General features: G+C 42.9%; 1 protein-coding gene across 1 annotated transcript in view; it reads right to left on the bottom strand.

The window, feature by feature from the left end:
• The window catches only part of LOC147361943 (ATP-binding cassette sub-family C member 4-like), a 211,428-nt gene that overhangs the window by 80,304 nt on the left and 115,030 nt on the right, over positions 1-16,094 (bottom strand). The window contains exons 21-24 of the mRNA XM_086328429.1: positions 7,751-7,870; positions 4,127-4,237; positions 3,129-3,229; positions 2,058-2,249 (exon numbers count right to left, since the gene is read on the bottom strand). Of these exons, the coding sequence (XP_086184555.1) occupies positions 2,058-2,249; positions 3,129-3,229; positions 4,127-4,237; positions 7,751-7,870 (524 nt within the window). The remainder of the gene's footprint in view (positions 1-2,057; positions 2,250-3,128; positions 3,230-4,126; positions 4,238-7,750; positions 7,871-16,094) is intronic.

Raw genomic sequence — 16,094 nt, forward strand, 5'->3', positions numbered from 1 at the left:
GCACCAAAGAATTTATGCTTTTGGACTGTGGTGTTGGAGAAGACTCTTGAGAGTCCCTTGGACTGCAAGGAGAGCCAGCCAGTCCATTCTGAAGGAGATCAGCCCTGGGATTTCTTTGGAAGGAATGATGCTAAAGCTGAAACTCCATTACTTTGGCCACATCATGCAAAGTGTTGACTCATTGGAAAAGACTCTGATGCTAGGAGGGATTGGGGACAGGAGGAGAAGGGGACCACAGAGGATGAGATAGCTGGATGGCATCACTGACTCAATGGACGTGAGTCTGAGTGAACTCTGGGAGTTGGTGATGGACAGGGAGGCCTGGCATGCTGCGATTCATGGGGTCGCAAAGAGTCGGACACGACTGAGCGACTGATCTGATCTGAATAATATTTCATTGTAGGGATATACATTCATTGTAAGGATTTGTTTATCCACTCATCTGATGATAGATATTAACACTTGGTGTGCTTCCAATTTTTGGCTACTGTTTATAATACTGCTATCAACATAGGAATACCATACATGCTATCTTTAAAGGATATATATAATGTTGATGAAAAATCAAGGATCTTACAGCAGCAGATACATTAGGATTAACTCAGAAGATAAGGGGTCTTCCCTGGTGGCTCAGACAGTAATGAATCTGGCTGCAATATGGGAGACCTGGGTTTGATTCCTGGGTGGGAAAGATGCCCTGGAGAAGCAAATGGAAACCCACTCCAATAACCTTGCCTGGAGAATTCCATGGACACACAGTCCGTGGAGTCACAAAGAGTCAGACATGACTGAGTGAGTAACACTTTCACTCAGAAAATGAGATTTATCATCAGCCTCGTGACAGAAGGGAAGGGGCAGCATGTGCACACTGGAAGTAGGGAGGGCATGTTGCTTTGGGAAAATCTACACAGGACCTGAGTGCAGAGGGGGTGGGAATGTTAGGACACAAGGATGCTGAGGTAGGTGGGGAAGAGCGTCCTACTACTTTGTCTGTTCTGGTTTAGCCTCGTCTTCAAGCATCTCTCCTGGTCTGAGTTGGGGGACCCAAGGTGAGTGTGAAAGGAATGTCACCAGCAGACACGGATGCTGGCAGGACCAGGACACAAACCTTTCTATCGTATCCCACATGGATCCTCCACTGCTCCTTTTGGGTTGCTTTCATTGACTTTAAGCAAAACTCTGGGCCCTGCCTCCATGCGGGGCTTCGGTTCCACAGCCCTGACTGAGTCATGATTCGGGGCTCTTCTCTGATGGCCAAATCCCTATTTTGATTGGATCTCGGGCTGAACTATGGTTTGAACATCATCTTACACAGGCCAGTAAGAGTCAGATCTGTGCTAAAGAAAGAAGCAGCTGGTGGGGTGAGAGCAGGGGGATGACAGCTCAGTGTGGGTGAGTGGAGGACAAGTCTATGGGAAGGACCAAGGGATAGAGGGGGAGGCTGCAACTGAAAGGCATCACGGGAGGAAGAGAAGATTCCAGAGGTACAAAGAAGAAAAGATGGCAAGAAATGAGATATAGGAGAGTTAGGGACAGGGAGCCAGGGCTGACTTCCAAGACTCCTCATGAATAATCAGGTAAAACATATAGTATCCCAGGTCAGGTTAAGTACCAGCTCCAGGGCCCAGGGCCCTCCAACCGCCATGAGGGCACTTACAACACAAAGAAATGCTGGGGTCCCCCTTCCATGGTCAATTTCCAAGAATGATGCACTTCTCATGTCACTACACGACTTCCCAGGTGGCACTAGTGGTAGAGAACCTGCTTCAATGTGGGAAACGTAAGAGATGCAGGTTTGATCACTGGGTTGGGAAGGTCCCCTGGAGGAGTACATGGCAACCCACTCCAGTATTCTTGCCTGGAGAATTCCATGGACAGAGCAGCCTGACGGGCTACAGCCCATGGGGTCACAAAGACTCGGACTCAACTGAAGCAACTTATCGAACGTGCATCCATGAGGAACAAAGAGTTCCCTGACACAGCAACAAGGAAGCCAAGAACAAATATGGTGCTAATTCTTTAGCTGGATTTTAAAGATACAACTGGGTTAAACAAACCTTTTTTCTTGATTCAATGACTGCGGTCAGGTTCTTCAATACCAGAGGCCCATCTAAGGTGTGCCTGAAGTTAACAGTGTGAAACCAAATCCTTCCTTCATTAGTCCAGGGTGGCGAGGCACGATCCTTGTACTCCCAGGGAGCTTCTTTCTCAAGGTCTAAATATCCCATCACTCTTTCTACTGAAATCATCTGAAAGACATATCACATCACGTGTGTCAGGACACAGGGTCTAATTTATAGGTGTTCTGAGATTGTAAATGAAATGTTCTGCTTTTATACATAATTGGTTTAAAATATCTCACGTCTTATCATTCCCAAAGGATGGAAATAGGAGTTTGATGAGGCCTTTGATGATTTTGAAACTTGCTCATCATCTCTCGTTTAGGATTTCATCCTTAAACATCATATTGAAACTAAAAGAATTACAGAACTGAATGATTAAGTTTTATTTACCTACTTTTCACATATGGATAAAAGAAACAAGAGAATTTTGCTAAAGAAAAGAATACTTATGGACACCAATCAGTAACGTGTGGCCACAGAAGGGCCATTCTGAGAAGCAGCTTATCCTACCAGAAAGAAGGGACACAAGCAAATTCAGAGGTTCAACAAATACAGGAATAAATGTTAAAATGAAGTAGGTGTACCTATTAATTAAACAAACAAAAAACTCTCAAAATACTGAATCATTTTACCAAGAATAGGAATTATCTATTAAGAAGCAAAAATAAACAAGTTCCTAAGAAATTAGCATATATTCTCTCCAGAATTTCAGAACCTTCCCCCTAATTTCATTATACTTAAAGAGTATAATAATGAAGAGACATTTATTTTATTTGAATACAGCTTAAATGAATATAAAACCTGCCAATGTTACATACATAAGATTAAGAATAATATGTATAGATTTTATTTAAAATTGACTTTAACCAGATGGAGGAGGATATAAAAAACTCTGTTAGCTATGATGTAAAAAGAACAGCTTTAAGATTTTACATAAGAATTGCTTTTATGCCATTTAATGGCAAGGAGACTTGAAAGGGCTAAGAAGGTTAAAATAAACATCACCAGGTTCTCAACTTCGGTCTTTTGCCTGATGAACCACTGGAATATCCCCGTGAGTGTGAGGGCAAGAGATAGGACCAGGCCAACCTGCCCAGGAGTCAAAGCTAAATAAGAAAGAAGGAAAATAAAGTCAGTCCTGTTCTTAACCCCTCACCTAGCTCCTTCTGTCATGTTATGAAGAAGACTCCTTTATAATATTTAAATCATTTGTATATAATGATAGTATGACACATTTACTCTGTCTTGAGATCATGATACAATGAAAAAAACAATTTGAATTCAAAAAGACTATAAAATGAGTTTATTAATCCCAGCAGGATTAACACATTTGACAGCATTACCAAGGTGAGGAATCATGTCATTATTCTGACTTTCATCATCAGTGTTTCAAGAACCTTTGTGTAAAGTTCACTTTCCACATTCAAGGCAGCTGCAGTTAAAACCACGAAAAACAAGACAATGGGTTCTAAGAGCCAGTGCTTTTAAGTCTAAACTGCTACTCTCCTTGCTCCTTATTAAAGATTTTGATTCAGTTACTGTTACTATGGAATAGAGACGGTGAATTCATGGCACAGATGCCGACACCTGCTCATCTGGTACCCACACAGCAGGGAGGACGCTGTTCTTTCCTACAGAGAATCTTTCTCAGCTCAGTGAACCAGGCACCTGCAACTAAGAGATTCAAGTAGCCCTGAAGCTAACTGGACAAAAGCTTAACATAATGGTAAACTTGATTTTCTCCTCCCAACACTACCTGGAATGTTCAGCGAGTCAGTTTGCTACATTGCATAGACCTCAACCCATTCAAAGAAAGAGATAAAAAGGTCTCATTGAGACACAAATGATTTCATATAGACCATGCGGTGAAATCTTATACTGTAAACACTAATTCATTAGAGCCAAACAGTATATACTAGACAAGACAGCAAGAGCTTTGTTTAATACATGTAAATGAAACTACAAACTGTATTCATATTATAAGTAGTTACATCTATACTTACCATCTGCAAGAATCACAGACACAAAGGCAACAACAGTGACAAAGATGGCACAGATGACATCTAGATACACAGCGAGCCATCGGGATGTCGTCAAAAGCAGGAACCACGCCTCTGCGTTTGTGAACCGTAATAAGTATAATAAATCAGTAGAACAGCCATGTTAGCTGCTTCAAATGAGAAAGAGCATTTTGTTCAGTTGAGCAACAGAAGATTTTTACACAGGTAGGATACCAAAGTTATACACCCAAGAGCCCAAAGAGTCCAGAAAGCTACATTTTGACACGACAAAATTTGACACACACAGGAATCAGTCCAGAGGCTCTGTAGGAAGCATGCACTGAACAATTCAATCCACCAGTTATAAACAGAAATTTCATCATAAGAAAGAAGATGGAAAAACAGTCTCATCAGTGCATTTCCTGCAGTGCTGGACCTCAACCTAAAGATCACCCTCTCACATGTTGACTATTCCCAGAGAGCACAGCTCAAACTGTTTTCAGCACCTTCTGCAATTCCTACAGGGCCCTGCACAGTGTTTACTATTCACAGCCAGTGTGTAAATAACCATCAGCTAACAGGACCTGTATACAGCTTTTACAATGCCATTTTATCTTCAAAATACAATACAGATTGAAGATACAGACCGGGATTTTATAGACTTAGAGTAAATTCTGAAATTTCTCAGTTCAGTTCAGTTGCTCAGTCGTCTCCAACTCTTTGTGACCCCATGAATCACAGCAAACCAGGCCTCCCTGTCCATCACCAACTCCTGGAGTTTGCTCAAACTCATGTCCATTGAGTCAGTGATGCCATCCAACCATCTCATCCTCTGTCGTCCCCTTCTCCTCCTGCCTTCAATCTTTCCCAGTATCAGGGTCTTTTCCAATGAGTCAACACTTCGCATCAGGTGGCCAAAGTACTGGAATTTCAGTTTCAACATCAGTCCTTCCAATGAACACCCAGGACTGATCTCCGTTAGGATGGACTGGTTGCATCTCCTTGCATTTCAGACACTCTCAAGAGTCTTCTACAACATCACAGTTCAAAACCATCAATTCTTCAGCATTCAGCTTTCTTTATAGTCTAACTCTCACATCCATATATGACTACTGGAAAAGTCACAGCCTTGACTAGACAGACCTTTGTTGACAAAGTTATGTCTCTGCTTTTTAATATGCTGTCTAGGTTGGTCATAACTTTCCTTCCAAGGAGTAAGTGTCTTTTAATTTCATGGCTGCAATCATCATCTGCAGTGATTTTGGAGCCCAGAAAAAAAAGTCAGCCTCTGTTTCCACTGTTTCCCCATCTATCTCCCATGAAGTGATGGGACAGGATGCCATGATCCTAGTTTTCTGAATGTTGAGTTTTAAGCCATCTTCTTCACTCTCCTCTTTCACTTTCATCAAGAAGCTTTTTAGTTCTTCTTCACTTTCTGCCATAAGGGTGGTGTCATCTGCATATCTGAGGTTATTGATATTTCTCCTGGCAGGCTTGATTCCAGCTTGTGCTTCCTCCAGTCCAGCGTTTCTTATGATGTACTATGCATATAAGTTAAATAAGCAGGGTGACAATATACAGCCTTGATATATTCCTTTTCCTATTTGGAACCAGTCTGTTGTTCCATGTCCAGTTCTAACTTTTGCTTCCTGACCTGCATACTGATTTCTCAAGAGGCAGGTCAGGTGGTCTGGCACTCCAATCTCTTTCAGAATTTTCACAGTTTATTGAGATCCACATGGTCAATGGCTTTGCCATAATCAATAAAGCATAAATAGATCTTTTTCTGGAACTTTCTTGCTTTTTTGATGATTCAGAGGCTGATGGCAATTTGATCTCTGGTTCCTCTGCCTTTTCTAAAACCAGCTTGAACATCTGGAAGTTCATCGTTCACATATTGCTGAAGCCTAGCTTGGAGAATTTTGAGCATTACTTTACTAGCATGTGAGATGAGTGCAATTGTGCAGTGGTTTGAGGATTCTTTGGCATTGCCTTTCTTTGGGACTGGAATGAAAACTGACCTTTTCCTGTTCTGTGGCCACTGCTGAGTTTTCCAAATTTGCTGGCATATTGAGTGCAGCACTTTCACAGCATCATCTTTTGGGATTTGGAATAGCTCAACTGGAATTCCATCACCTCCAGTAGCTTTGTTCGTAGTGATGCTTTCTAAGGCCCACTTGACTTCACATTCCAGGATGTCTGGCTCTAGGTGAGTGATCACACCATTGTGATTATCTAGGTCATGAAGATGTTTTTTGTACAGTCTTCTGTGTATTCTTGCCACCTCTTCTTAATATCTTCTGCTTCTGTTAGGTCCATACCATTTCTGTCCGTTATTGAGCCCATCTTTCATGAAATGTTCCCTTGGTATCTCTAATTTTCTTGAAATGATCTCTAGTCTTTCCCATTCTATTGTTTTCCTCTATTTCTTTGCATTGATTGCTGAGGAAAGCTTTCTTATCTCTTCTTGCTATTCTTTGGAACTCTGCATTCAAATGGGTATTATCTTTCCTTTTCACCTTTGCTTTTCACTTCTCTTCTTTTTACAGCTATTTGTAAGGCCTCCTCAGGCAGCCATTTTGCTTTTTAGCATTTCTTTTTCTTGGGGATGGTCTTGATCCCTGTCTCCTGTACAGTGTCACGAACCTCCGTGCATAGTTCATCAGGCACTGTATCAGATCTAGTCCCTTAAATCTATTTCTCACTTCCATTCTATAGTCATAAGGGATTTGATTTAGGTCATACCTGAATGGTCTAGTGGTTTTCCCTACTTCCTTCTATTTAAGTCTGAATTTTGCAATAAGAAGTTCATAATCTGAGCCACAGTCAGCTCCTGGTCTTGTTTTTGCTGACTGTAGAGAGCTTCTCCATTTTGGCTGCAAAGAATATAATCAATCTGATTTCAGTGTTGACCATCTGGTGATGTCCATGTGAAGAGTCTTTTCTTGTGTTGTTGGAAGAGGGTGCTTGCTATGACCAGTTTGTTCTCTTGGCAGAACTCTATAAACCTTTGCCCTGCTACTGAAATTTCTACCTAGAACAAATCTTCACTGACACAAAGAATAATATACATGGAGATAACAGAAAATATGATAATCAGGAAATTATTTTCCTCAGTCAGGTTTGACATGCTTCGAAAGAGAGTCAACGACTACAGCCTGGGGGCCAAGAATGGCCACCACCTAGTTCCATGAATGAAGTTTTAGTGGATCACAGGCATGGCCATTTGCTGATGTATTAGCTTTGGTGTCCTTTGTGCTACAACAGGAAACTTGAGAAGTTACAACAGACCCTGGACAGCACACAGCTGGGTGCTGGGACAGCTGGTTCATTGCAAAATAAAGAAAAAAATATTTGCTGACTCCTGCCGTAAATAGACAGAAAACCATAGGGCACAGTGATGGAAGGACAATACAAGCCAGTCAGGGGAGGCAAGCAGGGGATGAAAGAGAAGAGGGGCGCACCCAGGGGTTGGTGAGAGGAAGGGGTGGGGGAGGCAGGTGTGCAGAGAGGGCCGTGGGGCAGCACAGAGAGAGGTGCCGGCCTACTAGGCCACCTGAGAGGGAGGTCAAGCCTCAGAAGGCAGAACACCGCATCCTTCAAAATCATCTCCAGAAACTTACAGACCTGAATGCAAGTCCTGGTGTGCATCGAACAGCTCCTGAAAACTCTGTTCAGCTTTGTACGCCCAGATGGTCCAGAGTCCCCGGAGAGAAGATGCTAAGTGGGAAAACACTGGGCTCCGTGCTGGGGAAGCAGAGACAGACACACAACAAAGAAAGTCAGGGAGGCTGGATGAGAGGAAGCCAACAGCCTCTCATGCTCTGTGGTCACACGTCCTGCCAAAGGGCACACCCGGGACTTCCTGGAGAGCTGTCTGGGGGAGGAGGGATGATGCCCCTTCAGAGATGATCCTCCACATGACCCTCAAATTCCTGCTCCCACCATCCTTCACTTTAACAACCTGGAAATGAAAGATTGTCTTTGAACTTTTTTTTTTTTTTTTTACCAAATTCAAATAATAGCTAGATTTTTCTTTATCTGGATTTAGATAAAGAAATTCTTTACTAGCTCACTCATCAAGGTCCTCCTCAGCATACACCCCTCTGAATTAAATATATATATATATATATATAGTTAAATTATGGTATGTTTCACAGTGATGCAGTTATTTTTTTCTGATTATATTCCATTATAGGATGGCTCAGCAGTTAAAGAATTCACCGGCAAGGTAGGAGACACAGGAGATATGGGTTCGATCCCTTGGTTGAGAAGATCCCCTGGATGAGGAAGAGGCAACCCACTCCAGTATTCTTGCCTGGAGAACCCCATGGACAGTGGAGCCTGGTGGGCTATGGTCCATAGGGATGAAAGAACTGGCCATGACTGAGCGACTAAACATGAGCACAAGTGAGGCTAGAACTGTCCCTAGATAGGCTATTATAAGATATTGAGTAAAATTCCTTGAGCTGTACAGAGAATTCATGTTCCTTACCTATTTGGTGCAAGTAGTGTGTAATTATTAATTCCATATTTCTAACATTGCTCCTTTCCTCACTTTGCCCTATGATAACTGTAAGTTTGCTTTCTGTGTCTGAGTCTATTTCTGTTTTGTATATATATATTCATTTATATTCTTTAGATTCTACATAGAAGAGATACCATATAGTATTTGTCTTTGTCTTACTTTCTTTACCAAGAATAATATCTCTCTATGTCCATCCATGTTGCTTCAAGGGCAACATTTCATTCTTTTCCATGACTGAGTAATTACTACTAATTTTTGAGTCAGTAGCATTTCAAAATTTAATTCTCCATGAGAGTCCTCACCACCCTGAATTTTGCTGAGCTACCTGTGTGCCGTCTCCACCTTAGATGAGTAACCTAAGGGCTGGGATAGAGTCAGTACATCCCCCACCCTGGAGCAGAGCCAGACCCAGGACAGGGTGAGATGAGTAAGGGGAGTGGACAGTCTGCTGCCTCCCCCGTCCTGGGCCTCCCCCTGCACCTGCGCCAGGAGCTTCTGTGCAGGTCACGGAGCACCCGGCACTGCACCACCCTTGTGCCCACAGGACCCGGCAGATGAGGAGCCTTTGAATGATCTTGACTTCCGCTCTGGGAACCTGATGGATGTGTCTATATCTGCCTGCTGGATACATGTCCTGGTGTTTGGAGGTCACTAATGTGTGACACTCAGATCACCCTTTGAGAATCTGACAGAGGCCTTAGTGTCCATTCTCTTCTGAGTGACTTCATGTAGGTTTGGAGTCGGGTGTCACATGACTGACCATTCATTCCCTGCCGTCTTCTCTAAGAGCACACTGACCATGAGCACCAGGGTCAGGCTTCTGCCCATCATAGACCAGATGGGCTGCAGGTTGCTAGACAGGGAGGATCCTTACAGTTTTCATTCCCCACCAGGAACAAGGCTGTAACTTGCTGTTGTCAGGGGCAGATAGTGAGCCTGTGACCTCTGTCTGGGATGAGTGATAACTTGTGCTTGATCAGCAGAAAATACTGACATCACTTTGTTACCTGTGCATCTCCTAGAGAAGACCTGTAAGTAAAACCTGGATGTTTTGAGGAAATTAGGGTCATTTATCTTACAGGAGGATACAGAAACTTTTTTAAATGATGGAGGAAAAAGAATTAAAGTGGAAACTCCAAATTATTTTCAGGGCCTGATTCTTTAGCCTGGCAACCAAATGCCTATCTGGGTGACAATTCAGTCAGTACCGATGAGCATATGGCCACTGCAGCTGTGTGTGTATGGGAGGGGCCTAGGGTACAAATAAGCAAAGACACAGAACCAGCTCTTGTGCTTAGTTCTACAAGCAGGAAAGAGCAGGATTCCTCCTGTGAGACACAGGGCTCGGAGTGGGTGGGAAGCCCTGGGCTAGGGGAGGACAGTCTGGGATGGGGGCCATCTGTCCATCCACTCAGTCTTGGGTTCTTTCCACCTGGGACATCTGACCAGGAACCATAATTATTAGGGTCTCTCACCTGTGATGGAAAAAATAAAAATAAAAACTCTGAACCAGAACAAGATCTAGTATGTCCCCTTGTACTTAATTTAGGCAAAGAGCCTAAAGTGATTTGGTGGTGTTTATGACTGTATAGTTACATGTCTGTGATCTTATTCCAGCATCCACATTGGTCTCTGTCCATCCTATGAACTTTTCATTTTAGCTTCCTATAACTTTGCACTTTCAAGAGCAACATGAACATAGGCTGAGCTCATGCTCCAAATAAGAAAGGCTGGGAGCTCCGCACAGGCCTTTTCAGGAGCCCCAGTAGGTGTGCCAACTCACCCGCAGAACTTAGTCTAGAAGCAGGGTGCTCACAGGGATGATGCAGGTGAATTCTGAGCCCATCACCCTATCAGGAGGATGCCGGAGTCTAGCTCCAGAGAGCACAGAAAACTCACTAGAACTAGACTCTCACTTCCACAGCAAATGTTGTGATGTCAACACTGTTCATCACAGACAAGGCTTCTGAGGAGGAAGCACATGGCTGTGCACCCAGGGAGAGTCCTGGAATGAACTCTTCACCTTAGGCTCCCTCACCTGCTTCCTGTCAGGAGATCAAAGCTGCAGCTGATTCTCTCCAGCGGGGAGGGTGGGGTGGACTTTAGAAGCCTGTGTCACCCTGTTTAAACACCAGGGAACTCAAAGACCCCATCACCTACCTCACCTCATATCCAACAGTTACAGTGGTCTAAGGGAATGCAGAACAGAGAAAATATACCCTGTTTCTTTCAAACCCCACTTAGGGCTGAGCAGGATGCCAGGATGAGTGAACTGGAGGGTCTCCACAGAAGACTAACTGGTACAGGGTGAGTGGGGATGTCAAGGCCCTGGTCTTATCTTGAGCAGTGAAATACCCTCTTTCCCACAAACACCAAGCTCGCTATCCTATAAGAGCCATGGCATCAGTCTGCAGTCACACACACGTGTAACCTTACCTTTCATATGACTGACAGCTGTGTTTCCACAACCCTAAAGATTCTTAAGAACACACCCCACAAAGACTGAAGATCTTCCCTGGCAGGGGAGGGCAGAGAACTATATGTAAGGACCCTCGGCTGACCGCCCTGCTGCGGGTTATCATTCATTCTGTGTGAAACCTGCTAGTGGTTACTATGCTCTGAGTTCCTTCATGTTCAAGGTTCTGGAGTCTTTGGTAGTAGTCTGCAAGCACTTGACAAGCATTGACTCAAGAAACCCTCATGAGACTTCCAGAGACTGAGGGATTAAGAGCACTCCATGCCCAGGATTAAGTAAATTAACCCACCTAAGTGGTAAAGCAGGTGTCAGACCCAATTCTGTTTTAATCCCATGGTTTTGCTTTTAATCACAACTGAAATGTCTCAGAGGGAGAATAATGAGGGTTAAGAATGCCCATGTGTGATTAAATACATTTTTCTCCAGACTGTATGTTCAGAAAACCCAAAATCTTCCTTAGCTAATATCCAATAGCCTTAGTCATTACTGTACGTCTTACTAAGCACCTGAGGTTGAATAAAGTCCCTAGGAATCTGGTATGAGAACACTTAAAACAGCAGACATGAGGATCTATAGTCTGAATATACATGACAAACGTGCTAACCTACTGCCAGCAATGCCTGTGGTAGACATTGCTAGTTGATCACAGCAGCCTTTCAGACAGAATTTGGATATGACTTCATCATTCAGGCACTGCTAAATGCAAAGAGTTATTTAACCATTAAAAAGAATGAAATAATGCCATTTTCAGCCACATGGATAGACTTAGAGAGTGTCATTACTTACTGAATTAAGTATGTCAGAGAGGGAGAAATATCATATGACATCCCTTATATGTGTAATCTAAAAAATGAAATAAATGAACTTACTTACAAACAGAAAGACACTCACAGATTGAGACAACGAACTTACAGTTTCTGGGGGGAAGGATGGGAGGAAGGGATAGTTAGGGAGTTTGGGATAGACATGTACATACTGTTATATTTAAAACAAATAACCAACAAGGACCTATTTTATACAGCACATGGAATATTATGTGACAGCCTGGATGGGAGGGGATTGGGGGAGAATGGATACAAATATGTATGGCTGGGTCTCTTCACTGTTCACCTGAAACCATCACAACGTTGCTTGTTATTTGGCTCTACCCCAATACAAAATTTAAAGTTTTAAAAACAAACAAAAAGAGTTGGCTAGAGAAAGGCAACCAGATGCCATTCAGATTTTATGCACTGTTCTGTGACTGCTGTTATGCTCACTTTTGCAAAAATGTACCCAATAAACCCACTAAAAGCAACTGTATACTTGTCATTAAGCTGAAAAAAAAAAAAAAAAACAGTCACCCTAAGCTTCCAGAGGCAACTTGGCAGTAGGATCTGAAACTAAACCTCAGGATGTCTGTAGTCTTTCAGAGCACAAGGATGAAGCAAGTTTAAGCCTTCTGAATACAGCAGTCAGGTGTCCCTGTTTTACTGGTGCCTTCAGCAGTGACCTTAAGACATACCATCAGTTACTGTTTTAAGAAAACAGTGGTATAATTTATGGCACAGACCACCCCCCCCCCACCTAGAGGGAGAACATAAACAGTTCTAATTAACTGGCCCCCACATTTGCTTATATGGGGTGCGGAGGAGGGGGTATCTGGATTGAATATTTTGCTGTCTAATGTTCTTGCAGCATACTGTGGTGAAAAAAAAAAAAAAATCCCAATATTCCATAGGGATGGGGCCAAAGTTCTCAGACTCTCCAGATCAAACACTGAGAAAACCCAGTAGTTAAGTTTAGCCACTCAGTCGTGTCTGATCCCTTGTGAGCCCATGGACAGCAGGACGCCAGGCTGCCCTGTCTATCACCAACTCCTGGAGCTTGCTCAAACCCATGTACACCAACCATCTCATCATCAGTCATACCCTTCTCTTCCTGCCTTTAATCTTTTCAAGCATCGGGGTCTGTTCCAATGAGTCAGTTCTTTGCATCAGGTGACAAAAGTATTTGAGTTTCAGCTTCAACATAAGTCTTTCCAATGAATATTCAGTGTTGATTTCCTTTAGGATTGACTGTTTTCATCTCCTTGCTGTCCAAGGGGCTCCCAAGAGTCTTCTCAAACACCACAGTTCAAAAGCATCAATTCTTCGGTGCTCAGCTTTCTTTATAGTCCAATTCTCACATCTATACATGACTACTGGAAAAACCATAGCCTTGACTAGATGGACCTTGCCGGCAAAGTAATGTCTCTGCTTTTTAATATGCTGTCTAGGTTGCTCACAACTATCCTTCCAAGGAGTAAGTGTCTTTTAATTTCATGGCTGCAATCACCATCTGCAGTGCTTTTGGAGCCCAGAAAAATAAAGTCAGCCACTGTGTCCATTATTTCCCCATCTATTTGCCATGAAGTGATGGGACTGGATGCCATGATCTTAGTTTTCTGAATGTTGAGCTTTCAGTCAACCTTTTCACTCTCTTCTTTCATTTTCATCAAGAGGCTCTTTAGTTCTTCTTCACTTTCTGCCATAAGGGTGGTGTCATCTGCATATCTGAGGTTATTGATATTTCTCTTAGCAATCTTGATTACAGTTTGTGCTCCATTCAGTCCAGCATTTCTCATGATGTATTCTGCATATAAGTTAAATAAGCAGCATGACAATATACAATTTTAGTGTACTCCTTTCCCGATTTGGAACCAGTCTGTTGTTCCATGTCCAGTTCTAACTGTTGCTTCTTGACCTGCATACAGATTTCTCAGGAGGCAGGTCAGGTGGTCTGGTATTCCCATCTCTTTCAGAATTTTCCATAGTTTGTTGTGATCTAAACAGTCAGAGGTTTTGGCGTAGTCAATAAAGCAGTTTTTTTTTTGAAACTTTCTTGCTTTTCGATGATCCACCGGATGCTAGCAATTTGATCTCTGGTTCCTCTGCCTTTTCTAAAACCAGCTTGAACATCTGGAAGCTCACAGTTCACGTATTGCTGAAGCCTGGCTTGCAGAATTTTTAGCATTAGTTTGCTAGCATGTGAGATGAATGCAATTGTGCGGTAGTTTGAACATTCTTTGGCATTGCCTTTCTTTGGGGTTAGAATTAAAATTGACCTTTTCCAGTCCTGTGGCCACTACTGAGTTTTCCAAATTTGTCAGATATTGAGTTCAGCACTTTCACAGCATTATCTTTTAGAATTTGAAATAGCTCAACTGGAATACCATCACCTCCACTAGTTTTCTTTCTAGTGATGCTTCCTAAGGCCCACTTGACTTCACATTCCAGGATGTCTGGCTGTAGGTGAGTGATCACACCATCATGGTTATCTGGGTCATGAAGATCATTTTTGTACAGACTTCTGTGTATTTTTGCCATCTCTTATTAATATCTTCTGCTTTTGTTAGGTCTATACCATTTCTGCCCTTTATTGTGCTCCTCTTTGCATGAAATGTTCTGTTTGTATCTCTAATTTTCTTCAAGAGCTCTCTAGTCTTTCCCATTCTATTGTTTTCCTCTATTCCTTAGCATTGATCATGAAGGAAGTTTCTCTCCTTGCTATCTCTCCTTACTATTCTTGGAACTCTGCATTCAGATGGGTATATCTTTCCTTTGCTCCTTTGCCCTTAGTGTCTCTTCTTTTCTCAGCTATTGTAAGGCCTCCTCAGACAACCATTTTGCCTTTTTTGCATTTTTCTTTCTTGGGGATGGTTTCTAAAAACATTTTAAAAACCCAGTACTTTCTCTTTAAAAAGCCTTAGGAAGGTGCCCATCTTTCTTTTCTTATGGATGGGAAGTGGCCCCAGGCATAAATCTTAGTCACAGGTTTCTTCTGGAACAACTCCTCTTTGAATGTACCAGAGACCTGCTTTGCAACAAGACTGTTGAATGGCTCCATTTCATGGTGCTCAGTTGTGTCTGACTCTTTGTGACCCCATGGACTGTAGCCCATCAAGCTCCTCTGCCCATAGAATTTTCCAGGCAAGATTACCAGAGTGGGCTGCCACTTCCTACTCTAGGGGATCCTCCTGACCTAGGGACTGAACCCGTGTCTCTTGCATCTCCTGTATTGCAGGAGGATTCTTTATCATTAGTGCCACCTCGGAAGCCCAACTCCATTTCATGAGCAGCCTCAAATCATAAAACATGTCAGGCCTTGCCTACAGAGGGCTGTATGGAGCTCTTCACTTCCTTTTCTGCCTCCCCGTATCCTACCTTCCTACCAACTCACATCAGCAGGACGTCATACATACCTGGACTCTACTGTTGTGCATCCTATTCAAACACTTCCTAAGACCAAAACTCATGGGAGTTTAGCTGATTCTCCTGATGACCAAATTTTTTTCTATAGTTTTTATGAAACCAGCAACTACTATGTATTATGCAAATACTTAGGATAAATGCCTCTTAGGAATTTTATTATTAAAAACAAAACATGGGAGGGAGGAGCTAAGATGGTGGAGGAATAGGATGGGGAGACCACTTTCTCCCCACAAATTCATCAAAAGAACATTTAAACGCTGGGTAAATTCCACAAAACAACTTCTGAATGCTGGCAGCGGACATCAGGCATCCAGAAAAGCAGCCCATTGTCTTTGAAAGGAGGTAGGAAAAATATAAAAGACAAAACAAGAGACAAAAGACTTTGAAAGGAGGTAGGAAAAATATAAAAGACAAAACAAGAGACAAAAGAGGGAGGGACAGAGCTCCGTCCTGGGAAGGGAGTCTTAAAAAGTGAGAAGTTTCCAAACACCAGGAAACACTCTCACTGCCAAGTCTGTGGAGTGCCTTGGAAGCACAGAGGGCAACATAACAGGGAGGAAAGATAAATAAATAATTAAAACCCACAGATTATGAGCCCAACGGTAACTCCCCCAGTGGAGAAGCAGCGCAGACGCCTGCACCCACCACTAGCAAGCAAGGGCTGGGCAGGGAGGTGCGGGCTGCATCGCTTAGAGTAAGGATCTGGCCTGAATGCCCCAAGCGCTATCTGAGCAA

This window comes from Bos grunniens, chromosome 12 (assembly GCF_055505025.1).
Source record: "Bos grunniens cultivar Pamir isolate PY7600 chromosome 12, Bosgru_T2T1.0, whole genome shotgun sequence".
NCBI lineage: Eukaryota > Metazoa > Chordata > Mammalia > Artiodactyla > Bovidae > Bos > Bos grunniens.